This window comes from Cyrtonyx montezumae, unplaced genomic scaffold (assembly GCF_038088225.1).
Source record: "Cyrtonyx montezumae isolate F1298 unplaced genomic scaffold, pur_monq_1.0 scaffold_10, whole genome shotgun sequence".
Classification (NCBI taxonomy): Eukaryota; Metazoa; Chordata; class Aves; order Galliformes; family Odontophoridae; genus Cyrtonyx; species Cyrtonyx montezumae.
In genome coordinates, this window is record NW_027071826.1 from 26,719,622 (window position 1) to 26,746,164 (window position 26,543).

At 38.6% G+C, this 26,543-nt stretch overlaps 2 protein-coding genes across 2 annotated transcripts in view; both read right to left on the reverse strand.

Annotated features, from left to right (window-relative positions):
• Positions 1-212: 212 nt before the first annotated feature.
• Positions 213-4,709, reverse strand: ACTC1 (actin alpha cardiac muscle 1). The gene is made up of 7 exons (XM_065753880.1): positions 4,645-4,709; positions 4,354-4,502; positions 3,167-3,491; positions 2,374-2,535; positions 2,069-2,260; positions 890-1,071; positions 213-537 (listed from the first exon to the last, which is right to left on the reverse strand). Exons 2-7 carry the CDS (start codon positions 4,480-4,482, stop codon positions 394-396), a joined length of 1,134 nt encoding a protein of 377 aa, XP_065609952.1. The 5' UTR covers positions 4,483-4,502; positions 4,645-4,709; the 3' UTR covers positions 213-393.
• Positions 4,710-21,951: 17,242 nt separating this feature from the next.
• AQR (aquarius intron-binding spliceosomal factor) overlaps positions 21,952-26,543 on the reverse strand; it is a 41,084-nt gene continuing 36,492 nt past the window's right edge. Inside the window, exons 33-35 of the mRNA XM_065753841.1 lie at positions 25,907-26,081; positions 24,718-24,831; positions 21,952-22,351 (exon numbers count right to left, since the gene is read on the reverse strand). Of these exons, the coding sequence (XP_065609913.1) occupies positions 22,106-22,351; positions 24,718-24,831; positions 25,907-26,081 (535 nt within the window). The 3' untranslated portion in view covers positions 21,952-22,105. The remainder of the gene's footprint in view (positions 22,352-24,717; positions 24,832-25,906; positions 26,082-26,543) is intronic.

Here is a 26,543-nt window from a genome sequence, read left to right on the forward strand (position 1 = left end):
CAAGGATACTTTCTTGTAAATGATGGTCCTTCTGTTTCAAGTTTACAAATTAAAACTGTAAGTATGAAGCATAACCTAACACGTCAACGTCACGTAGAAAAGACATGCATGCAGTGAAACTGATGACAAATGTGATGGGAGTTTGCAAATCCAAGGGTATTCACAGATTCATTTTTAACCAAGTAATTCTTACAATAAAACAATATGAAACATTTTTAGGTTGCAAGTCCCAGATCTTTATTTATAAAGCAATAAATATTAGAAGCACAAATAAATTGCACAAGTGTGTAAACAAACTGTACAATGACTGAGGAGTTCAGGAAGGGCTGCCAGAAGACTCCAAGAAGCATACTGTCATCATCCTGAGTAGGAAGTAAATGTAGGGAAAAGTGCTTAGAAGCACTTACGGTGGACAATGGATGGACCAGCTTCATCATACTCCTGTTTGCTGATCCACATTTGCTGGAAGGTGGACAAAGATGCTAGAATGGAGCCACCAATCCAGACAGAGTACTTGCGTTCAGGCGGAGCAATGATCTAGGATGAAGAGAAACAGCAGAATCCTATGTTAACAGTTCAGTTCCTGCACAACTAACACACATCATCAACGCACCCAACTGCTAGGTGTTTCTTTAAGTATGAACATACAGTAACATACTGGTCTTCAGCAGCTGGTAATGTAGTATTCTTTAAGTAAATCTACAGATCAATTTTCCTGTTTTGTAACAATTGCTTCTCATCAAGATCATTATGTTAATTAAAAGGAAATACTTCACATTCGCCCATCAGCTGATGAACTCATTTATGAGTTGTTCCTATACCCTCATTTAAAGATACGGACATTTTCCCCAATCTTATTCATATTTTATAGTAGAGTCAAAGTCATCACCTTGATCTTCATTGTGCTAGGAGCAAGTGCAGTGATTTCTTTCTGCATGCGATCAGCAATACCAGGGTACATTGTTGTACCACCTGAGAGGACGTTGTTAGCATACAGATCCTTACGAATATCAATATCACACTTCATGATGCTGTTGTAGGTAGTTTCATGAATACCAGCAGATTCCATACCTTAAGAAAAAAGAAGATGATCAGTAAATTATAAAAGAGGTCTTTGTGAAAAGGGCACACAGCATTTCCCCTGCCTATAATTATGAACTTCTACTGTTTTGTTCTAAAATTGCTTATAGATTACTAAGTTGTATAGAAAAACAAACAAATCCCAAAACTATAGGACAAGCTTAGAAAACTAATGTTTTTTGTTAGAAAAGCTATTAATCATAATGCATGTGAAAAGAAAAGACACAAGACCTACAGTAAAAGAAGAGGTAGACGCAAGATAAAGTAATTTATTGTGAGTCTATGCCATTTATAAACATGAAGGCAGGACCAAGACATGGACCAGGATGTTAGTGTTTGGTGATAAGTAAAAATAAACCAGAAGCAAGTGTTCGTAGGTTGCATTCCAATTTATAATTTCAACAGGTGCTTCCTGAAAGAACTGACACTAAATCCTCAGTAACACGTCAGCTGATGAACAACTGCATTTGCTGCTTGGGGCTTAGATTATAAGCATTTGCTGTTATCTGTCAGCTGCATCTACACACAGCAAAAACAGCCATCTTGTCCATGGCAAGGTTTAATTTCAGTACACGTAAATATACACTTTACACTTCTTCATTACATCTTTTTTCCTCCTAAACATTTTACTTCTTCAAGAAATCAGATAATGTTTGAAGTGCGAATGGTACAAACACAGCACTGAAAGCTGTTCTTGCCATTGGTGGCTTGGTAACATCAGAAGTGTACGTTCCATCACTAAAAATTGTAAGGTTAAATTGTAAGCTTAAAACCTGACCTAAAAGTTGCAACAGGAGCCCAGAGCCCAGCTAATTACTATCTAGTTAATCACATTAAGCATAGCTAACAGGGAGCAGAGAATCAAATTCCCCATTTATATTTGATTTTGTGCAAAATGTGGATAAACAGGAGGGGGAATGGGACACCTAGAACTCCTCATTCATCTGCACCTCTCCTACTGAAAGAAGAATTTCCTGGGAGCACTTACCAATAAAGGATGGCTGGAATAAGGTTTCAGGGCAGCGGAAACGTTCATTACCAATTGTGATCACTTGACCATCAGGCAATTCGTAGCTCTTCTCCAGGGAGGATGACGAAGCAGCAGTGGCCATTTCATTCTCAAAGTCCAGCGCAACATAGCACAATTTCTCTTTGATATCACGAACAATCTCACGTTCAGCTGCAGATACACAGAAATCAAATCAAGTTTTGGAGAAGCAAAACATCGGGGAAAACAGATGGCCCAAGGGAGTCATAAGGATATTCAGAAGAGGGTCAAGTTGAAGGACAAACCTGTTGTCACAAAGGAATAGCCACGTTCTGTGAGGATCTTCATGAGGTAATCGGTCAGATCCCTGCCAGCCAGATCCAGGCGCATGATAGCATGAGGCAAAGCATAACCTTCATAAATAGGCACGTTGTGGGTGACACCATCGCCAGAGTCAAGAACAATACCTGAGAAAGAAATGTCAGAAACCAGCTGTAATCACCCGAGAAACCTTACAACACAGCGAGCAGTACCACAGACAACAGAACATAGCATTTTTCAGGTACTATAAAGCAGCATGGCTTTATTTTATCCAGTTCCTGCCCTATCAGTCTTGTCAACTCCTCATATTCCCATTTAGTCAAACAATCCCCACAAAAATTGCCCTTTACAGACCTGTAATGAATCCATATGAATAGCCTTCCAATGCTACACTGAGCAGCAAGTGTACTGACAGCAGTGATCACCTTGATCCAGTAAAGGGCAACTATTAGGCCCAGTTTAAACTCCAACCAGTGTAATTCTTGTGTAACTAGTGCAATAATGCTGTGATGTCTCCTTGTTTGCATCATGACAAGCAGCAGGAAAATCAGTTCTTTAGAGCCTTTCTTTTAAACCAGTGCAGACAAATTCATATAGTTCCTTCCACAAACTAGCTTTTCTGCCATTTAAAGTCACCTTTAATAAATAAAATCTAAAAAAATAAGCCAACAGCATAGTTTTCTGCAGATTTGACTTTTGTGTTGGGGTGTTTGTGTGTGTATCTTTAGTGGGAAGGAATGAGGGTTTGGGGGTCCTGAAAGGAAAAAAGTGTTTTACCTGTGGTACGACCGGAGGCATACAGGGACAGGACAGCCTGGATTGCTACATACATAGCAGGTACATTGAAGGTCTCAAACATTATCTGGGTCATCTTCTCACGATTAGCTTTAGGGTTCAAGGGGGCTTCTGTGAGCAAGGTGGGGTGCTCCTCAGGGGCCACGCGAAGTTCATTGTAGAAAGTGTGGTGCCAGATCTTTTCCATATCATCCCAGTTGGTGATGATGCCATGTTCAATGGGATATTTCAAGGTGAGAATACCTCTTTTGCTCTGTGCTTCATCACCCACGTAGGAATCTTTTTGACCCATACCAACCATAACACCCTAAAAGAACAAAATAGAGGAATGCATGATTCGAGAAGGACAACACCACAGAGCTATATTTACATCTCAATCAATTACATTATAAGTTCATAAGTTCATAAGTTCATAAGGTTGGAAAGGACCTATAAGATCATCTAGTCCAACCATCCTCCTATCACTATCTCTACCCAACTACTAAATTATCTCCCAGAAAGATGCAAACAGTAATGCCACTAAAGGATTTTTAAAGTTGTTTATTAAAATATTAACAGAAGTCAATCAAAGGACTTCTCCCACATTTATTTATTTTTTAATATATTATTTTCAATTACCTCTTTCTGGTCCAAAAGTTCAACTGACAGTGAAAAGAATAATAAGCTTTTTGCCACAGAAATTATAGGAGAAAAAGTGCTGTTTTCTGTATGTTTGACAAACTGTGAGAAAGCACAAGCAGAATGAAATGGGACCTCTGAAAAGGAGGTAAGAAGGTGGTAAGAAGGCAAAGTCAGAAACAGACAAAAGCAGCAGAGGAAATGCAAGGGCTTGATATGTGGGACATTCAATTGGATGGGTGGGACGAATTCAGCACATGGAGATGCCTTTGAACCAACACCAGCAGCACGTCTGGCCTGGCGGATGACGGGGGCAGCAGCTCTGGAGGAAAATGGGTTTGGAAGGAGAGGAGGGACGCTGGTGAATCGGTAAGAGCTGGGACAAGGAGTGACAGTGACAGGATAAGATAGCTGACGGTGAGCCAGAGGGAAACGGAGGGAAGCAAAAGGTGTCAGTGGGACACAAGAAAAGAGAAGGCTAGCATGAGAACAGAGCTGAGGAGTGGAGATAACTCCTGGCCAGCGGATCCCACCCACGGGCAAGAATTTACCTGGTGCCTGGGGCGGCCGACGATGGATGGGAACACAGCCCTGGGGGCATCGTCCCCAGCAAAGCCCGCCTTGACCAGCCCCGAGCCGTTGTCGCACACCAGCGCGGTGGTCTCCTCGTCGTCACACATCTCGGCTGAGAGGCACGGACCTGCAAGACAGCGCACGGCGCGTACAGACTCCTGCGGGCTTCCAGAACGCTAACTCAGAGCATCAGCAGCGGTACCCTCAGGGCCCCCCATCCGTTCTTCTCTCTCCACCCCTCCGTCCCGCCGCCTTACAGCACCACTCACCGGAGCAGCACGGGCGCCGGCAGTTTACCGAGGAGCGCTTGGGTGCCGGCGGGGCGTGAAGCCGCCGCTTTATATCCCGCGGCGGGGCCGGGCGGGCTGCGGGCCGGGGCAGCCACCTTGTCCTTATTTGGCCGGCTCGGCGCGGCCATGAATGGCGCGAGGCGCGGCGCGGCAGCCCGGCCATCTAAGGCAGGTGCGGAGCGGCGCGGTCCCGCCGCCGCATGGCCAAATAGGGAGACCCTAGCCGGTGGGGATCCTTTCCCCCCTACTTTTCGTTTTTGTTTCCAGCGAAAACCAAAATTCCAGGCTGCTGCCTGTGTGGTCGATGACCAGTGAGGCAATGGAGGTGTCCCCGCTGCACGTGGGCAGCTTCTGCACTGCCCTGCTTCTCTTCAGCTTTGATCAGCACGTGCAGACCAAAATGGGGCTCCTTTCTAGTTTTGGCTGACAACATCTGTGGCACAAAATGGGACCTCCGATACATTGAAACCACTCATTTTTACTCTTTTAGTGCAGACTGCATCGGTAATGCACAGCGATAAGCACAAGGCAGAGGAGATGGGAATAGTTCAGACAAAAAGAAAAAAAGAAGCTATGTTATTAATGTAATGTGGCAGTTATTTTCCTGCTCAGTTGTTCAAACATCCACATTGATAATTTGTTCCAACGGTGGAACCCAGAAAATCCATCTAACTTCACTTTTTTTTTTTTTTTTTTAAGTTAAAAATAGAAATATGGGAGAGGCATCCCTTAAGTGGGCTTGGCATGGTATGTGAAGCTGAGCCTGTCTGCGTGAGTCCCAGAGGGAATGCACTGGAACAGCAAAGTCCTTCATCTCTCAGGAGTGCCGTGTGTAGCGGCCCAGCACTGGCCTGCCAAAGGCACAACAGGAACAAGAATGAAGATTTGGAGCATAAGGCAAGGAGTGGTGAAACCATCAAGGAGGGAACCCAGCCAGTTGCATCAGCTGCTTCACACAGGTTGAGATTATTGGTGTCACCTCCATCGTATGGCTGTATGCAGCTTCAGAGAGGTGGGAGCAAAGAGCTTGTGAGTGCATCCCAACCTGGAAGTGGTTTGTTGTGAGTGCTATCTGTGCTGTGACTTCGCTCTGACAAAGAATACAAAGATGGGAACTGACACTCACTGCTGAATCATATCCAAAGGGGGCGTCAGAGGCTCCTAAACTGTGATTTATTCTGAAATCAGAGATAGTAGCATCAGTTTCCTCATTAATAGCACAATTAATGAGGTCGTTAGCTCCACCCCAACCCTGGTTTGTCTTGAAGTTGTGCCCAGTTATGAACACAACTCTGAAGCAGATGTGGCAATAAACTTCTCAGTCATTCCTAGGTCCGGCTTTTCTCTAAGTGCCTTGGGAGACACAACCTGTTTCAGGTGAGACACTATATGTGTGTAAAGGTGTGTATGTATTTTCTATGTGTATATACATATATATATACATATATATATATATATATTTTCCTTTGCAACATGGGAAGGGGAGGTGTAGGGCTGTAAAAAATAGTGACCTAAAAAGGTCATAGCAGGGAAGGACTGTATGCCAGTGCTACTGCTCTGGGCAAACTTCAGCTCTCATTCTCTAGATGTAGGTGAGAAGTGATCCAAAATTAATGGTGATGGGAGAAGGACTCCAAGTCAGCATGTATTTATCTAAATTGATATAGGTTAACAAAGGGTTGAAAATATTTTGGTGATAGCAGTGCCTATTTGTGTAAGAATTCATGTATCTATGCCAGAGTGTATAGTACAACACAGGCTATGTGTGCAGAGAGTAGCATTTTGAAGAAAAAATACTACGCACTGCTTTCAATTAAAAAAAAAGGAAAAAGAAACAAACAAAGGAAGAAAAAGTAAATTTTACTCTGTTATAAGTTGCCACATCTGCTTTTTTTTTTTCCTCTAGCACATCTTTTCTTCAGAAACCTTACAATGGGAGGGATTGCCAGCTTCACTAGCACTAGAGATTAGTTTACGGTGTTATCTCAGCTGCTCCTCCATGCAGAGGTGTTACAGTATTTACATAGAAGCTTGCTGCTGATAGCTGCATTGAATTCCTTTCCAATCAGACCCTCCTGTCACATCCTGCATTCCCTTTGGCTCGAGAGACTCCTGAAAGTGAGACAGAGCCAGCTCTTGCTGCAAAATCTGAGCAAAATAGTCTGCATTTTCTTGTTTCCTTCATAACTAAATATTGGCTTTCTCTGTTCCTTCCTCAAGTTTTGGATTTCTAATCCAGCAGGAGCAGGTTTAGATCCAAATCCAAAACTAGAGCTCTGTACTTCAGAGCTCATCAGTCTCTTCACCCTTCTCTCTCTCTCTCCTTACTGCATACTGCAAGGTCAAACAAAAAGAGAAGCACACAATGCACATAAATCCAAAATTGCATCTGCTTCCTCACAGCCCTTTGAAAAGTCCCCAGATAAACTTACACCTGAGGCCAAATTCACCTTGTTTTCTGCAACAAAGCGCTATCAGAGCTTAAAGTAAACAAAACAAAACAAACAAACAAAGAACCAAGAACCTACTTAAATGTGTTGCATGTCATCTAGGGGAAAAACATTCTGGCATTTGACTGGCAAGGGTCCCACGTGCTGTGTGCATTTCTCATGACACAGCTACCGACAGCACCATGATGACATAGGAACAAGCAGCAGTGTGGAGTGTGCAGGCAGATCTGCAACAAATCTGAGCTGCACATCCCTGGAAACAGCCTGAACTCTTGGGAGCTGTCTACACAGTTTTACTGGCGTAGCACAAGTACTGTCTGTGATACACAGGCGGAGCTGTATGCGTTCCCCAACTAACAAGACACTCTTAGGGCTCAAAGTGGCATAACACAGAGTTCTCTCTGCATACTAAATCCGCAAATAAAAAAAGTTACACAGGGTTTTGCGACTTCCTGAAATCCTCTCAATTGATATTTGATTTTTGAATGAAAAACAAAGATGCTTCACAGAAAGATGAAGCTTTGTTCTTTAAACATTTTAAAGTATCAAACACTACGACTGACTTCAGATTATTTACAGTAGGTAACGCTGCTTTTACTCATAAAATGGAAACATGTAGAATCACTCTCATTTTTGTCTTTCACATTGTTCTTTTGGTATCTGTAGATGTTCCCATAAAAACAATAAACTCTTCATAACACATCAATAATGTCATTATTTAGATTTAAAAGTACAGTGCATGTCTTAGAACAGAAGACTTTTGTTCTCACTTAAAATCTACTTTTTCCAAATCCAATGAATCATGAGGAATCTGTCCTAGCAAAGAGCTGAATGTTACCTCTCTTAAGCCTCAGACCATTGTAGTCATTGGAAGAGATTTCACTTTTGTAAAAATAAGAAGGAAATACCACTCTGACAGGTTTTATTTTGTCTCGTGACAGCTGTTTGGAGCAATGTGTGCTTTAGAAGTACAAGAAGCATCACAGTAAAGTCTTACTCATGGGCAGGAGTCCTGATGAGATGAGAATGTTAAATAAACAACATATATCATGAATGTCACTGTCACTACTGAGTCACTGTCATAAATGAGACATACACAGTTATCTATATCTGTGTAGCTATGAATGTGACTGCACATGAAGATAGATAAAAACAAAAATGACAATTCTGCAGTTGCCAGCAACATAAAGTTGTTCCCTATTAAATCCCTGTAGTAGTCTTTTACAGTCAGAATTTGAAACTCCCAAGTGAGAAATCTTTCTCCTCTTGTGCTAGATGACAGCCTCCCAATGTTATAACCACATTGCCAGGCATACTTCCCAGGAGAATTCATCAGATACTTCCCTTTCTCAGTTATGTCTCACTCACCCTAGTTATAGCACATGGTTCATACTTAATACATGCCCTCAATACCTTCTCTGTTTTCTCAGCATTTAAAGCCTTTGCATAGTTGCAGGCTGTTATTATCATCTCTCTGCGTTTCTTTCTCTCACTCACTTTTGTACTGCTGCACCTCTATAATTAACCTAAAACCTCTCAAGTGTGCTCTGAAATGACAGAGTAACGAGGTGGGCATTGGGAGTGGAAGATGTAGCTATAAACCATTGTGTTAGGAAGCTGAGAGGAGTAGACACAGGCAGCATCAACAGAGGTGAAAGGAATGTGTGCCTGTGAGTCTAACCCTCCACAATCATTATTTGCCACACATCACTTGCAAAGAACAGCAGAGACTTCATCCCATTAAATACCCTTTGCAACAGAAAGAGGGCTCAAGGAGAGCCTGGAGACTCCACAAACATGAGGCCAGCACAGGAGGAATTTCTCGCTTCTTCTCCCACGAGCCGCAGCATAGCAGGCATGACAGGGGTAGGACGCCAGATTTTTGTGCTGCAAATACTGCAGGCTGCTTGGAAATAAATGCAGCTCAGGAAAGCTGCTGCAGCTTGGGCACCTCGGGTGGTCATTGGCATCGAGGGACGCAGAGCAGTTTAGGAGGACAGAAATATGTCTGGAACACTTCAGCTGTTTCCAGCATCTATCTTTGTTGCTGATCCTGTGCAGTGTCTCTGAGAGATTACCTGCCTTCCACAAGAATGCTGACAGGCAATTTCTCTACCAGACTCCACGTCTCATTTCAACTGTTTGGCTTTTTAGTTTGAAAAAAATATCTGACCTAAACATCAGGAAAGATGGGATGTGAAGAACATCTGTGTGTCTGTTTGTTCAGTATCACCCCATCACCATCAATGAGTGTCTGGCTGTTAGCACAGCACCAACAAATAACAAAGGTAATGAGTAATTGCTAAATGTACCAAAGCCAGTTTGAAGATCTTTTATACTAGGCACGATTAAAACAAAAACAGAACAGAACAAAACAATACAATGTTCAAGGCTAAATTAGACCCAGCTAATTGAATTATGTGGTTGTTTTTATTTAAACTACATTCCCTTCTCATATGTAACTAGAAAAAGCTCAAATTTGCAGAACATCCAGCAAGCAGGTGCTTCACTTATAATATCAGTTATGTAGATTAACGCTTACATACTTAAAAATGTCAGAGAAGATCAGTTAAAGACAGAAAAAGAGAGAGGAAGAAAAAACAGAGAATCCAGAAATGGCAGCCAAATGCACTTCACCCTGATTTATGTCTCACTCCACCCTCAGTCTCCTCCACAAGTATACTGCACTCTTGTTTCTTCGCCATAGATTCTGCACCTGTCCTGGTCTAAAGAAAGTCATCACGACTTCATAGTCTATCTGTGTATTGCTTTTCAAATTTAGCATCAGAATTGCTACCAGAACAGTGCCACGAGCAGAGCCAAATGACCCCTGCTACCAATAGTCTGGTGGCATTAATAGTAAACTGCTGTAACCTTTAAATATAATCTATTTTTCTTCTGTAAGCTCTTTGCAAGTCACGGTCACCTATGATAATTTGTGTCAGTGTCAGTTGTTAAGAACCACTCAGACTGTTGCGAACTAGGAATTGGATCTTTTCTTCATTGCTTCCCATATTCTCCCTCTTCATAAAGCTCCCTTACTTGTTTTTATTTACAGTTTACATAAATCTCATTTTCTGTTTCATCACTCTCCTCGTGCAATTCCCATTTTTGTGTGTATTTGTAAGTCTAATTCCAAAGAAACAAAGAACATAATGTGGTGATAGGACAGGAGGAAATGGTCACAAACTGAAGCATAGGAAGTTCTGCACAAATGTGTGTGGGAACTTCTTCCCAGTGCAGTGACGGAGCAGTGGCACAGCTGCACAGAGAGGTGGTGGAGTCTCCTTCTCTGGAGACGTTTCAGACCCACCTGGACGCCTACCTGTGCAACCTGGGCTAGGGAGCTGCTTTGGCAGGGGGCTGGACTAGATGATCTCTAGAGGTCCCTTCCAAATCCTACAATTCTGTGATTCTGTTTTCTTCCCCAAGTGGCATGTAGTTCTAAGAAGATAATCTAATATGTCTGTCTTGTCTTTACTGGCATATCATCTAGGATTCTCCTTGTTTATAACACACCCCATTGCTTTGGTCTCACCAGTCTTCATGAACTCTCATTTGAAATCCACTGCAGTGAGTTCAATAATCTGAAACAAAAAGAACCTAAATCTGCCAGCTGCTGCAAAGCCTCGTGCTTCTCCAGATTGTTTCTCAGCTGACTTCTATTTTTCAGAATCAGAGACAGATGTCTCAGAATTATAGGAAAAGCAGCAATTAAGCAGTATATTCTAATTGCATTCTAGCTAAGGAATTAACTTTCAACGAATTTGTTCTCAAATATGAATACATAGGGCTCTGAATCTGTTGTGTACACAGAAACACTTTGTCCCAATATATCCTAAGAAGTATCATTTTACAAGTCTGGTGGATTCTACTGTTATTGTTAGGAATACTAAGATCCTTTTTGAATGTAACAATCCCAATCTACAATTTTGCAGAGTTGTAAAACAATTCATATAAAATCATGTGAATTGTTAACGGAAGATATAGCTGGACACTGCTATGGAGAAAACACCACAATACTCAGGAAATTAAAAAGCAGGAGTGGGATATGTGAGACTGGCTCAGAACTTCTTGGCAAAATTATTTCTCTCCATAAAATATTTATTTATTTATTTATTTATTTATTTTTTGCACTGAAACATTTCACTCAATTTTTTTGAAGAATGGTTTTAAATCAGCTCATCTCATTTTCCTATGGGCTAAAAGAAGAAAAGAAGGAAGGAATGAACAAAAGAAGAAAGGAAGAAGGGAAGGAAAAAGAGAAGAAAGGGAAGAAAGCTACTGCTGATTTAATTTTCAGAAAAACTGCATCTGAATTATGAACAAAACATTTTAACTGACAGAAACTATTCTTTTCTCCAAATTCTGTTTCTGAGTATTTTCAGAATTTTTACCTTTTAGCCAAATTCATTAGAAAAATATTTTTACCTAACATTTTTAAAAGGATGAAAAAATTAACTCACACATAGCAGATTATTAATCAAAGCTAAAACTTTGGTCATCAAAATGAAGTTTCTCTGGAATCGTGCTGGCCATTTAGAATCCCTTGATTATAAAGAGCTAGCTATAAGTTTGCAGGAGTGGAGTCAAAATTGCTAATTTTTTTTTTTCTCTTTTCAACAAACAGCTTTAAAACAGACTTTAAGCAATATAAAAACATACACAAGTGTAAATTATATATTTTCACTACATATGTTGCAGAAGCACATCTTACCTGCTTTTCACAATTCATTTCTCCTTATGTCCAATTGGAATTGAGAATGAAAGCATTCAAAAATCTAGACTTCCTAGTGAAGACAACAGGTGTATATATTAATTAAATTTTCCAAATTTTCAGACCAAAAACTTTAATGGTGCCTTCACAGTATAAATAATATTTTTGTGCATATAACAGTTAGGATACTATTCTTCTACTAGTTTTTGCAAATGGTGAATTTTGTGTTTATAAAGAATATACAAATCTTTCAGGAACAGTTTCCTACAAATTCATTTCAATCCAGCATTCTCCTAATGCATTCCCTACAATTAAAAGGAATTCATAACAGACTGACATTTGCCATTTTAACAATAAAATAGCAGTACTGACATGTACATAACATATTTTTCAGATCTCGGAGACTGTTCGCCAAGCCTGTGCATACACTCAAAGTAAAAAAATACCACAGAGGCAGAAGAGAGTTGGACCAAAATGAAGTTCAGAAAGATTATTGAGAGAAAGAAAGAAAGAACTAAGAAGAAGATAAATATATGAAGGTCACACAGTAGTATTTATAAATGTTTTCAAGAAACTTATTTCTATACAAGAAAAAAACACATTTCTACAGATAGATATATCAGAACTTCCAACAATAACAACAAAAAAGATTTTTATCTAAAGTTTATTTCAGTACTCTTTGATTATGTGAAAGTATAAAAGAAAGAGAAAAAATTATTCAAGCAATTCTGTTTGTGCTGAGTAGGTCAAACAAAAAATTATTCTTTTGTCCCATCGCTTTGAAGGCTCCCTACCAGCAGTCCATCATGTGAACAAATAGTTTTAGGGTTTGAATTTGCATTAGTTCTGCTTCACTCTCCACATTCAGGACACATATTGTGATCAGCCTGAATCACATATAGATGTTAAATCTAATTCATACATTTCAACTATTTACTCTGCCATAGTATAGAACTCACAGCTTCTCAGTTCAGTGATAACACACAGGGGAAGTTAGATTGTAGATTCAGAGAACTAAGTTAGCCCAAAGAAAACAAAAACAAACAAAACAAAACAAAAATTAGATAATAATAAAAAAGCAAGCAAACATTGAATCTCCTTAGTCAGCATTGTTTTTTTCTCTGGTCTTGTCCTCTAACGTTAAAATTCTATATATCATGGCCTAATTTGGCATAAGATGATACTGGATATTTGAGGCCAATTGAGGACAAGGGTGTTTTTGAAACACTATTTCAAAATTTAGGACTTCTTGTTTACTAGCTAGGATTCATACCCTGAAACCATTTTTTTCACAGCCTCTTGCAGTTCTGTTTGAGAAAAAAAAAATAAATAAAAATGATTTCAGTTATTGCAAACTTTATTTTACCATGTCTCAATGCCTTTTTTTTATTGCAGTGGGTTACTGGTAAGCATATGCAGTCCTCTTCTGTTCTGAAAATAGCAAAAGAAATTATCCATCTTACTTCCCTACATCAAATTTCAAATGTGTAAATAATGGACTGATTGTAACTCCTCAGCAAATTGGCTCTTCTTCCATATCTTTACAGCATGCATTCTTTTTTCTGGTTTCATTTTCAAAAATAGTGATGCAATTTTGGGACTTTTCAAAATATCCAACCTGAGATATATCAAATTACATTTTACATGAAAAAGCTATGACCAAACCTTTACAGTAGCAAAATAGAGGAGTTCACAGAAAATTAATACAGAGTGAGATCACAGTACAAAAGGAACTTCTTTTACTTTCTTTTAAGATAGAACTGAAACATGTAAAAATGAAAAGGTGCATGCTATGAAGACATCAGATCAGAATTTCACGTCTTACTGTCCAACAGGGTGCACTGTAGAATAAAATATTCACAAAAATAAATTTCCAGTTCAGAATGCACTCTTTCCAAATGTCATAGACCCATTAAGTGCATTCCACCTTCTAGGCAGTATTTTCAACCATTTAAATAGATTTTTGCTCATATCTTGCAATACATACATAGCAACCTTCTTCATGTACGCATTACACATTTTCAAAACAACAGCTCCAACTTGTATTGTAAATTCTCAGTGACAAACTTCTGAATTGTGAATGTTTCCAGACACCTGAAAGAGAAATAGACTCACTGAAAAGCTTTTTGAAAAATAGTATATTATTTGGAACTGGAAAAAAAATATAAGATTCATAGAGTAAACTTCGAAATCTTGTGGCATACAGGTAAATGCTTGTTTTACACAGGGTTCTCTTAACAGAGGAACTTGCCATTACACACGTTGTGAGCACACTGCCTCCCCAGACATGCACCATTTCTCCTGGTTTTACTTGTAATCATTTTAAAAAATGATTTAAAAATATAAACTGCTTAGATACTACAGAAATTCTTTTAAAATATGCATTGACTATATGCATGTTGTTTATAAAAGAATTGCTAACCATCCATATTTATGTAGGTGATAAAGTGAACATATAACCACAAATTAGGGTAGTGAGAAGCATTATTACTCTGCCTAGTGAGTAATCACTCTGAAGGTGGTAGAGGGTTATTTAGTTGGATAGCTTGCTCTAATTCATATGCTTCTAGAATAAAACAATATAGCAACAGGCAGTGCTTTCAAATTGTGAAGGAGTAAGCAATGCCATGAGAAATAACAGTAACCGTGCCTATGGATAGCCACAACAGTTCAATTTACCTAGCAATGTTTTGTTTAAAAAAAAAACAACTTTAAAATATAATCAGAAAGAATAACTGTAGGTAGACAGAGCTGCTCATTGACTAACTGTACAAGTATTTCATGCTTACTGTGACAACTGCAAGGCATAGGACAGGATGGCATATATTTAGTCGCTGAACTTATGCTGCTTCATGATATTGTACAGAAAAGCATGCTGAACAGCAAAGCCAGAAAAATACAGGTAACAGCCTTACCTTTAAAACAGAACTATGGTTCATTAGATGATCAGATTTTCTCTTCCAGGCATTCACTAAAGCAGAAAATCAAGATGAGTGCACTGTTTGACCAAAGCCCTTTTCCCCTCCTGAACATGACCAGCAGCACCCAGTAACGAACATGGCCTCAGCCAAGGGCTTCTTTCTTACACTGGATACAGAGAACAATGCTAAAAAGAAAAAACTTATTCACAAATTCAGGTATCCCTACAAATGCCCTTCCCTCTCACTTTCCCCACCACAAGCTTGCCACTTGGCTGAATTTGGTTGCAAAATCCACAGAGGAGGAGGGCAGGTCCTCAGGGCCACACATCAGCCTCCTTGAAGCAGGGAATTCTACCTTGCCAAGGCCAACCTGGCTGACTCCTCACCTGGCATAGACCCACTGCTCACTGAGATGGAAATACATACACTTTTTCTGCTTAATCTCTTAATCTCTGCTCCCTTCAGCATCACCTGCTGCAAGCAGGGCTGTGGCAGTTGGAAATATAACTGAAGTCTCCCGAGGTTCCTAGCTTTAACACTGCGGGTAAACCAGCTGAAGCTTTGAGCAGCCAATGAACTTAAGCAAAAGAGCAAATTCAAGTAAAGAAAATGCATGGGACATAGTCAAACTACTAGTATTGTATCTTCAGTCTCATCTTTGCTAAACAAGTGCTTAATATTGTTGTAAAGCTGTTTTTCTTCCAGTAGAAAACTAACGGGCTAATCTTCATTCTGAGCACTTAGTCACTGAAATAATCTTGTGAATTAGTGCTCAGTCTTCTTTCATAAACCAACTGGGTAAATGGCTAATTAAAACTGTCTTCTGATATCTCAGGTGCTAATATATACAAGCTGTCCTAAATCTGACTTCAAGCTAGAGAAAGGAAGGAAAATACAGTCTGTATTGTTCTATTGAATGACTTTCCTATTCTGAACAGATTTTACTATGTTGATAGCCTACAGGTTTTAATAGAAACACTATAAATATGTTCAAGATTTTTCTCAGAATTAACAACAAAATCATTCTAATTGTTCTGTGTCTCCAAGATAACTGATTTGAAAAGGATGCTGTGTGACTCACTGCATTTTCTTCATCTGCTCTTATCCTATGAAGCCTAGATATGTCCAGTTCAGCACATAAATATGGCCTGTGTTTTTCCCCTCAACTCCCTGCAACGTAATCAGACTGCAAAAAGCAGCAGCAAAAAGCAGAGACACTAAAAGTTGGTTAGTAGGAAGAAAAAGGTCCAGCCACCAGTAGACTGAGATCGTGAACTCATGCCAGAAGGTGGAGAGCAGGGGGAAGATTCCTGTTTAGTGCTTAACTGGCTGACTTGAGAAAGACAGTTTTTTTCTTGAATGAGTATGAATAGTTATGAGCAATAATTTATTCTCTACTTTCTTATAGGAAAGAGGTAGCCTAAGGGGGTCAGACACGTGTTACATGGGAAGTTTTTGGATCAAAGTAATTGAGGGAAAGGCAAGGTATCCATAAGAAATGAATGCACTAATGGAGATCTCTTTGATCCCAGGATTCTTGCTGTGTTTTTTAGCATTGAGTCTCTCCAGTACTCCCATGGAATCACTGTTGTCTTCCAATTCTTTTAAAACAGAAGAAATAGCTACAGGCTGGACCCTGAAATTAGCATTTGAGACATCCCAAACTGATAAAGTTCATTTGTATACAGGTAATCTTTGCACTTTTAGCCATGGCCTAGGAAAAGTAACATCAAAACCCTTGACTCAGTTCCTCATGAGCTTGGATGCAACATGCTCTCCCCTAGTACTCACCTTTTTGGTAGAATTCAGACAGGTTGCTGTGTTCAAACCTGCTCCTACACTGTACAGGACCATCACCAATAACTTACATTGGCACTTTGTTCCATTATATTCATCTTGGAACACTACAGTTCAACATTATTAAATACAGCAAAATAAATCCAAATAGAGTAATTTTGAATTTGCAGGACAAACCCTTTTTGGAGAAATGCAACACACCAAAAGACAAATTAAAAAAAGCACTACATTTGTTTTTTTTAATTGAAGGGCTTTTCATACATTCCCATGGGAATAGAGCATGGACGTGATCATTCATAGCTCCGTATATTGTAATACCAAAACCATTTTAAGTTCTGATTTAAACTATTAGCCTAGTGAGTAGGCTTTGCCTTATATTAAGTAAAATATCAGGTTTTGTACAGACAAAATCAAGTACATTATCTGTTATTATAGTAAGAAATACTCTTCAGAATCATTATTCTCTTTAAAAACTTACTGGTACACAATATTCCATGTGTGTTCCACTGAAATCCACCTGGAGCATTTAAACACACCATGTTTCCTAAGTTTTTCTGTCCATTTTATAAGGATATTTGTTACAGCTCGGTGTTGCAGGAAGCTACTGTGCATAGGACCAAGAACCAAGCAAAATGAGTCAGAACCAGCAGCTGTCCTCTGTGTCTCATTTCATTACACAGCTCAAAATGACAGACCCGGTGGGTGAGCACTGCAGGAGCAAGGAGCAATCCAGGACAACAGCCCCATCACTGAAATATCTATGTATGTGGGAGCAAGATTCATTCATAGTATGTTAGAAATCAAGAGAGTTGAAGAACAGAGTCTATAAAAACAGAAGTAGAGAAGTCTTCTACTCTGTGTAAGCACTGCTCTCTGACAACTAAAATCACTGGTGTGTTATCACCACTCTTCATCACAGATCCTTAACACAGCTTCATATGAGAATCTAGAAAGAAAATTACTGTATCCCAGCCCAAGGCATGACAAATACTGAGACAACTCTTCCACAGTTGGGCTTTTCTTTTTCCCTAAGTCTTGTTTTCAGTGCTCTCTCATGTGCCCTCAGGCTAAAGAGGATTACTGGTAAGGCGCTTTCTCCCCTCTCTGACTCAGCATGCAAACCATGGAATTTCTCATTTTAGAAAACATGGTATTTCCCAGTAGGATATGATTGCTGCTGCCAAAAATCACTCCCAAAAATAGGGCAAGTCTCTACTGCTGTGGATTAAGGTCAGAAACAGAATCTTTGTATCTTTGTACTGAGCTCTCTATCTGCTTCAGCTGCCCCTAGACTACTTCCTTTACAGTAGTTACGATACATTATGTCCCTAATGACTGTCCCATCTAAAAATAAGTGCTCTTGACACACAAGAGATGTCAGACTAGCACAGCAGGATGCTGAAGCGTCTCTGGATGCGTAGCAGGGCTTCTCTTATGCTGGACTGTGGCAATTTAGGAATTCACACTTGATAAATGAAATAAAGGCGGCTTCTTTTTATCTCTTACAAACAGTGCCAAGACTAACATATTCTTGAACCTTTTTTGGATCTCTAGCTTACTCTTTTATGGTATTCTCTGGAATAATAACATTCTAATGCTTCATTAGGAAAATATACACTGCATATATATAGTTTATATATATCTTTGTATATTCTTTTTCACTGGCATTACAGATAAACTAATCGACAACAGCTGGGACAACTTCTTGCTTGCATCTACATTTTCCTAAAAGATAATTATACACCATAAAGAAACACATTCTATTTGTTCTGATACTGTTTTTCAAGTAAAGAGATAACACCTGAACTCTGGAAAGTTTACTCGTAGCTGAAATAACTCTTCTTTAGCTTTTATTTTTATCTTGTCTTCCAGTAATGCAAAAGGCTTCTCTGCATTCCATTGACATTATTACTTGATTCAGATCTTTGCCATTTTTCTTTTCCCAAGGTGAATGAAAATCATGACAGAAGCTAAATTAAATGCAACTGTTTTTCTCAATAGCACTATATTATATTATCCCTGATATGGGCTAGCTTAAGCTGATTTAAAGCCCTTCCAGAGCAAGGCCTGGAGAAATAATCTGCCCTTGTCACCTCCCATAGGAGGGAGGAAAAGATAATTTTTTCATTCCAATAGTGGTAGTTATGTTTCAGTAAACCAAATATTTACAAACAGAGATCAAGTCGTATTACAGGTTCTTCCTTTTGCATTCTTTTTAGGTAATGATTGAGCAGATACATGCTTGGGAAAGGAAGAACTTCATTTTTGAAGGCTGAGAATTGTACTTTTTTCAGAATCCACAAAAAATTAGGCAAATGCATGGACTTACAGAGGATGCTGAGCTGAAATCATTTAAGGAAGTTCTTTTTAAATTCACAATTTTAATAGCTTTATTTAAAAAATGTATTTAATAGTACTACAGCACAGAGATTTTTTGTCAGGTACTTAAGCAATCAATCTTCTGAGAAAAAAGATATTAAGAAAACTACACTGTAAAACCTCGTGATAAGAAACACATAAGCAGCCTCCAGAACTCCCCTGAAAACATTAATTTTGTATTGATTGATTCTGCTGGCCTTGTTTGGCAAAGGGAACTATACGCCATATGTCTTAATGGCATTCACAGCTTCTTGACTGCTGAGGGTTGTGATTAATTTGTTGGCTAGGACATTCACTTTTGTCTGCCTGCCCTATGAGATTCCAAGTGTTATCTAATTCTTGTTTCAGTAGAATTGTATGCCTTCTTTATCCAGTAATGTGAGCAACACTGCCTGCAGGTTTTTGGTATTTTTTTTTCATTCTTTGAAATCAGACATTTAAATGACTTGCCCTGTCAGCAACGCTTAACTTCTACTCCTCTTCAGAATACTTTTCTTGAGGACTGATATACTTTTCATCTCATGAAACTGCAAAGACCCATTCTCAGAAGGAGGTGAAGTGGCAGGATGCTTTTTTACCTTTTGGAAAATGTTAGAACCCTACCCAACACATATGCAGCAGTATTAATGCAGATTCAGAGCAGGCTAGGACCATTTTTTTAATGGAGTTTATGGGTGTAACACACTCATTAAGACCTCCAGCTTATGCAATCTTTCCCCCTTGATAAACTTTGTAGATCAAAATCACTTTTTTAGGCTGTTTCGTTCGTCCCACCAATTCTTTCTTGTAAGGAACCATCATATCAGTATAAACATATTTTGGTGTAAAAGACAAAGTTCATCCTTTACCAAAAATTACGTGCAGAACAACATCATTCTTCATGTTTGAAAATAAGTTTGCATCACTGAAAAGTGTAAAGTTCAGTATAAGAAAAGTAGCAGCAATGACTTGCTCAGTTCAACTCTGCAGAACATTCCATCTCTAGCACAGGCAGTGCTTGTTCCTTCAGAGAAGTGCATATTAAGGCTGTGAATGTTTTGCAGTAGTTTTTGATTCAGCTGCCTCTGCATGCTAACCAGCAATAAGCTCCGTTACAACTCTATTCACCATTTTAGAGCAACATGTTTGATGACTCTCACTTAGCTGTTCTAAAGAGGACCCCAAGAATCAGAAGGGACCAGATATACAGGTTTGCACGAGGAACACAATATTACACAGGCTAGGTGTGCTCATACACAAATAAAGATTTAACTACAAACCATATACAAATCAACATCTTTATGTTTTCCTTCAGATTTGGTTGCTTTTTCCCTGTAATATTTATTGATGGAATCCCTGTCAATTAAACCATCTATTTTAAAACACAAAAAAAAACCTTCCAGAATTTCTTAGTATTTTTTCCCCAGAATTTTGAAGCATAATGATTATGTGAGTCAAATACTTATTAAAATATGATTTGGGAAACAGAGATGAGAGATGTCAGCTAAGCTTGTTGCGTGTCGCCTGAAAGCCCAGGACTACTCTGCCCTGCTTGAACACGTGACTGTTACCACCAGAGCTTACCACCCTAGTATTAAACACACAGTTATTTGTCCTCCAACAGCAGAGAATTTACATCACCTTCCAAACAGAACAAGTAATGAAATCACAGAGCTGTAGGGGCTGGAAGGGACCTCTAGAGAACATAGAGTCCAACCCCCTGCCAAAGCAGCTCCCTAGCCCAGGTTGCACAGGTAGGCGTCCAGGTGGGTCCTGAACTTCATCTCCAGAGAAGGAGACTCCACCACCTCTCTGTGCAGCTGTGCCACTGCTCCGTCACTGCACTGGGAAGTTCCCACACACGTTTGTGCAGAACTTCTTATGCTTCAGTTTTTGACCATTTCCCCCCAGTCCTATTGCCACGCACTGCTGAAAAAAGTCTGGCCTCATTCCTTTGCCTCCCACTCCATAGATATTTATAGACGTTGATCAGATCAATAATAACAATTCCACTCTTTTTTGTGTGAATAAAAAAATAAAGAAAATATTCAAGACCCATTTGGAAACCTACCTGTGCAACCCAGTGTAGGGTACCTGCTTAAGCAGGGGAGTTAAGACTCAATCTTGAGATCCCTTCTAACTTCTTCAATTCTGTGATAAGGACCTTCAAACACAGTAATAAAAAGTTGAGAGTTCATTAATTTCTGGTCAATTTGGTGAAGAAATTCTCCTGGTAACTTCAGAACTGCAACACAGGAAGGCCAAATATTTTCCCTTTGTCAGTAGATTATTTTGTTTGAAAATTAAATTTGGGAATTCATAAATCTAGCTGAACCAGTGGATAATTTGCCAAGCTGGCAGATATTCTGAATAAACCAGGGAAAAACCTTTCATTGATCAGTTTATGAAAGATGTACATTTAGATATTACTCTAGAGAACGCATTCACCCATTTTATCTTTAATATTTACAAGTTTTGTGAATCCTGCATTCAAAGAACTCCCTTGATTTGCCTTCCTGATGGGGTTTTATCCTGTTGTCCTCCTAAAAATGAAAGAAATCTTATTTTAAGATACTAACTTAAAAAATAATGCCGTTGAGAAGTTGCATCATAAGAAACAATCAAGTAGTAAAAGCAGCAGCAGTCCACAATGAGGCAGTTGCTACAAGTACTCGGACCTTCTGACATTCTGAGAGCCTGCTAAATTCCCAACTCAATAAAACTTCACAAAATTTCCAAGTCCCACAGCAATTCCAATGCGTCAGACTTTTAGTTAAGCTTACTAACCTCAAGCCAATGCCTCAAATACCATCTTGGTGTATATAAACACTGTTTCGTGTAAAAAAAATTCTCCACTGGAAAATATTAAGGAAACTATAGCATCTGATTAATACTAAATATAGGTAATCAGTGAAGTTTAATGGCTAACTCAGTAACTGAATTAAAGGCCAATGACTATAGAAAAAAATCCAACTTTACTGAAAAACTTATATCATTTGAGGTGAATTAACAAGTTTCATTACTGATACTAACAAGATCATCTTGTTTGTCCACAAAAGATTTAGCGAAAATATACAGAACAGTGTTACATTACACATGGAATCATTTAAAAAAAGTCAAAAATAGCAATCATATTTCTAGCTGCATCTTCCCATCTGTTTTCCAAAACACAAGTAAGAGGAAGAACAGCACTTGGATCACTTTTCATTCTCATCCTCAGGTTCACTGTCTTCACTATCACTGTCTCTTCCAGGGTGTTCTGGCATTGTTCGATGTTTATCCACTTCTGCCACTTTCAATTCTTCTCCCTTTGTAATCTCTTCTTCTACCTTATTTTCTTCTTCTGCGTCTTCCTGAATACCCTGCACTTCAACTTCTGCTTCAGACTCTTGAGTTTGAGTAGTTTCAGGTTCTTCAATCATGGCAGGTGGGGGCAATAAACGCTGGATGATTAAAAAAAAGGTTTTCAGTTTTTACAATAAATGTATCGTTCTGGCATCTATTCCTATTTTAGCTCAAGCTCTTTGTTTACATTACATTTAGGGCTTTGCATCACATAAGCACAGCAACTTAAAATTTAGAAGTCTTAATCAATTTTAAGCATAAAAATAAATAATAAAATGAATCATCTTGGCTCACACATGCATGAGAATGAAAAGTAGGTGTTAAAACTCATTACTTCCGATTCAATGATACCAAACACATTATCCCAACAGCCACTAAAGTAATGGGACTACAGTGCTGTGGGAGGAACAAGCACATTCCTACCATAACCACATTATTACCATTACGAACTCCTAGATAAGTTTGACTTCCTTTTTTAAGTGTCATTCATAACTTACTCCAGTAATTTCCCCCTTGAAACATCTTATAAAGTGTTATATGTACATTATCTGCATTTATACAACTTTCACCCACATCTCTAAGCGTAGAAAAATGTAATTTCCAGTAACAGATGAGGTGATGCTTATATGTCTTCCACATAACACTTCTGTAAAAGTATTTTAGTACATTCAAAGTGCTTTGTGCACAACCAAGAACATGGTTTACTAGCACAAAGCATTACAAATAGCAGTATTTCTTTTTCCAAGTGAGCAACAGACTATGATGAAGCTATTCAACCTCAGGCTGTATGGAAATGCTTATACCTCTGCAGCCTGATATTATCTAAAGACATGATGAATACTTCCTTAAAATACTGTGAAGTATTTTAATGAAATAGAAGCTTGATAAATCTCCCAAGGATGGTTGTTTAGTTACATTTTGCTTAAAGGCAACTTGGTTTCACATGAAAAATTAAGTGTGTAATTACAGTAAAGTCTTATCTTCAATTAGATGACATTAATATTACAAGTTTCTGACAAGCATTGGCCAATCTATGAAACAAATGTGACTACTAGCAGAGATGAGAAAAGCAATTGTTTTTAACAGACTTTGAAGTTATCATGCTGATCTCCATAATCCATTTGTTCACGGAAAAAAGAATTAAAAGAGCCCTGATTTTGAAACAACAAAAAAATATACATCCTCGAAGTATGAGACAAACTCAGACTTTCTGTAATGCAGCTAGATTCATGTTATGCTATATAACTCTACAGTTATGCCCAGTGGAAAAGGAAAAATATCACGATGTAAAAATATCAGAAAGGATAAGGAAAACTTTGTTTTTCTTTTTTTTAACTTCACTTTTTGGCTTCTGCTACAGTAGTATGATTCATTCCCACAGCAGGGAGCTGGTGTTTTTGCTTTTTTAACAAATTTTGGCTAGCAACATGAAACTAGGATGCTATAAAAGAATAGCTGGTATTAGCAGAAGGTTCAGGTGCACATTCAATTCAGGTGTCACACAAACCGCCTTGCATTACAGAACAGAAACTGGATCTCACAGACAAATGGAATCATGCTGATGCTCCTTGCACAATCAGATTGCATCTCTTTTACATCAGTGTTTTCTACTTTCAGAAATTCTTCAGAAGAGCAAAAACTCATAAGGGAGTAGCATCTAAGATTACATTATAGGTAACATAATCACAATATTCACAGACATTAAATGGAAGGTGTTGCAGTTCAGAGATAGCATTAAAGACCTCTCCGTTTATGCTGACTGTCAACTATCTCTAGGCATCTACAGATCCAAGTACACTGACTAAAAGCAGATCTCTGTATATCAAACTCTTTTAAAGCTCAGCTCACATACACAATGAAGAGTCACGGTGCTCCTAATGGGTTTTGAATTCTGCTCCAGGGCTTAAACAGTGACAAAGTTAAGTACAAACAGTGAGAAATCTATCTACCACTACTTCCAACACTGTAGTGCTAAGTATGGTGCTGAACCAGTGCTGAAAAAAATTTCTCCAGACTAGAAATGCTACGGCTGCTAACCAGACTGAGTAATACAGTGAGCTAACTTGATTAAAATGGTCTGAAGGCAGACCTAGTCTTCTATGTAGGATGCAGCCATGTTAAGAAACTATCATACCATGCAGCGAAATGTGTGAAATATAACACAAGTTTACTTCAGTTGAACACTGGACAAGCTAGCTCCTTAGCATTAACAAGGAACTTTTGGGCCCAGACAGAATCAAGTCTAGCACTCAGCACTTTTTAACTTCTGTCTAGGTAGCCTTAAATTGTGCCCTCAGTTACTTGCCACTGCAAGCTTTTACAGCCCTCAATATTTTCACTCTCAGCCTTAAAACCTCCTTGAATTTTAAATGTAAAAGTAAGTCTCAAACTACAACAGCATTTCTGGTTACTTACCAAGACAAGTTTTATTTTGTATGAATACCTTCAGTTAGCAGGTTCTTACCTGTTGGTAGTGGCGTGTACTCTGTATCATGTGCATATACATGTTGTAAACAAAGTTAGCCATTTGAGGCATATTCTTGATAACATGTATTTGGTGAGAGGGTAGTTCCCCATTCTAAATAAGCACAAAAAGCAGAAATTCAGCAAGCAAAGAAACATAGCCACTATTCAAAAAGTTATTTAACTGTATTAGGAAACAAACCGAAGAAATTTAAAAAAATGCTTTTTAAAGAAATAGCAGAATTCTTTTGAAAGGTAGGAAATACAGGTCTTGCACTTTGGGCAACTGTATATTTATAAGGACCTTTTAGTCTGATGAAGAAGTTTAATTTCAAAAGGACAGGCTGGGTTCCAATACTGTATCTGTAAAGTAAATTTTGACTCAAGGATGACTTGATTAAAAATATAACTAGTTTCAGCTCAGAGTATAAATGACTGCCAAAGCCCAACTTCTCCTTGCCTACATGTACTTTCCATTCTTTGCTGTAGAGCACCTGAGTTTTGAAAAGAAGGGCTCTCTTCCAAACTTTGGACTAGATGATCTTATAGGTCCTTTCCAACCTTATGAACTTATGAACTTGTCAACAGCACTTAGGACCACGTAAAGACTTCTAATGGTTTTGGATTCATGCAGTACCCTTCTCAAAACTCCAGGGAGCAAAGCAGGTACATTCCTCCATTTCTTATTTGTTTAGCATACTATTCATTGCAAGTCTTGCTTTTAAATGCTAAAGATCTAGTGCATTATAAGGTTTTTGTACTTAAGCATTCAGTTCAGCAACACTTTCATTATCCTGAGTTGCTCAGCTGAAGACAATTTTACCTCTTTTAATAAGACTTTAGCTTCGTACATTTGTTTAAAGAAATGACATTTTGTTTAATAATGAGTGAAGACAACACACACTGCAAAACCTTACATATTTATCCTGAAATAAAAGCCCGGAATCACTTTCACATGCAGAACTTACCAAGAAAAGCAGACAAAACTGACCAGTTACACTGGTAAATTAGTTTTGTAGAAAAATCAGTTAAAAGCAGCTAGTGTGTTGTGATCTAAGTCAAATCTAGGGGCACAATTATCCAAGGAGCATTTGTTTAAAAGTGAAGACACTGCAGGTTCCATGTCTTCCAGCCCACTCACAAAGGCAGGCAACAAGCACACCACTGACATTCGGAACAGTTGTTCCTACCTGTCTTGCTGCTGGAAAACATTCTGTGGGAATTATATGGAGGTGAAGCGGTCTAGCTGTGAGCTGGCTGAAAGCTGGAGTTAGCTCAAAGCAGTTCTGAAAGAGTGATACTCTTGCAAAGATATAAAGCCCAAGCCTGGCTCTGGACATGGCAACAACTAATCGCCGGACATCCCTTCAAAACAAAACATAACAGCCAAATTAATCATATACTTTTTCACTGATTCTATAGTTTCAATAAAACATAAAAGAAGCAAGCTAAAATCCTAATTAAAAGAAAATACAAAGGCATCGACTAAAACAATTCTTGGTCTTCCTACATTTTTCTTCCTACATACTGTTTCAACAACTACTAAAAACCCTAGAACCTTATATAAACAGGCTTACTATGTTCTTACTGATATGAAAATTACCCTTTAGTTCTAAAGCCTAGAAAAACAGTTTATACTGGTAACAAATCATAACAGTCGTTCTGTATTCCTGAATAAGAAAATATAGGTTCTGAAACTCATCTTACTACCGCTGAGCAGACAAGTCTTTCTCCACCTCACTCCAAAACTGAAGCATAAACATTTTAGACTACAAGTAAAACAACTCACAAAGTGTTCAAACACTTCTGATACAAAACAAAGCAAGC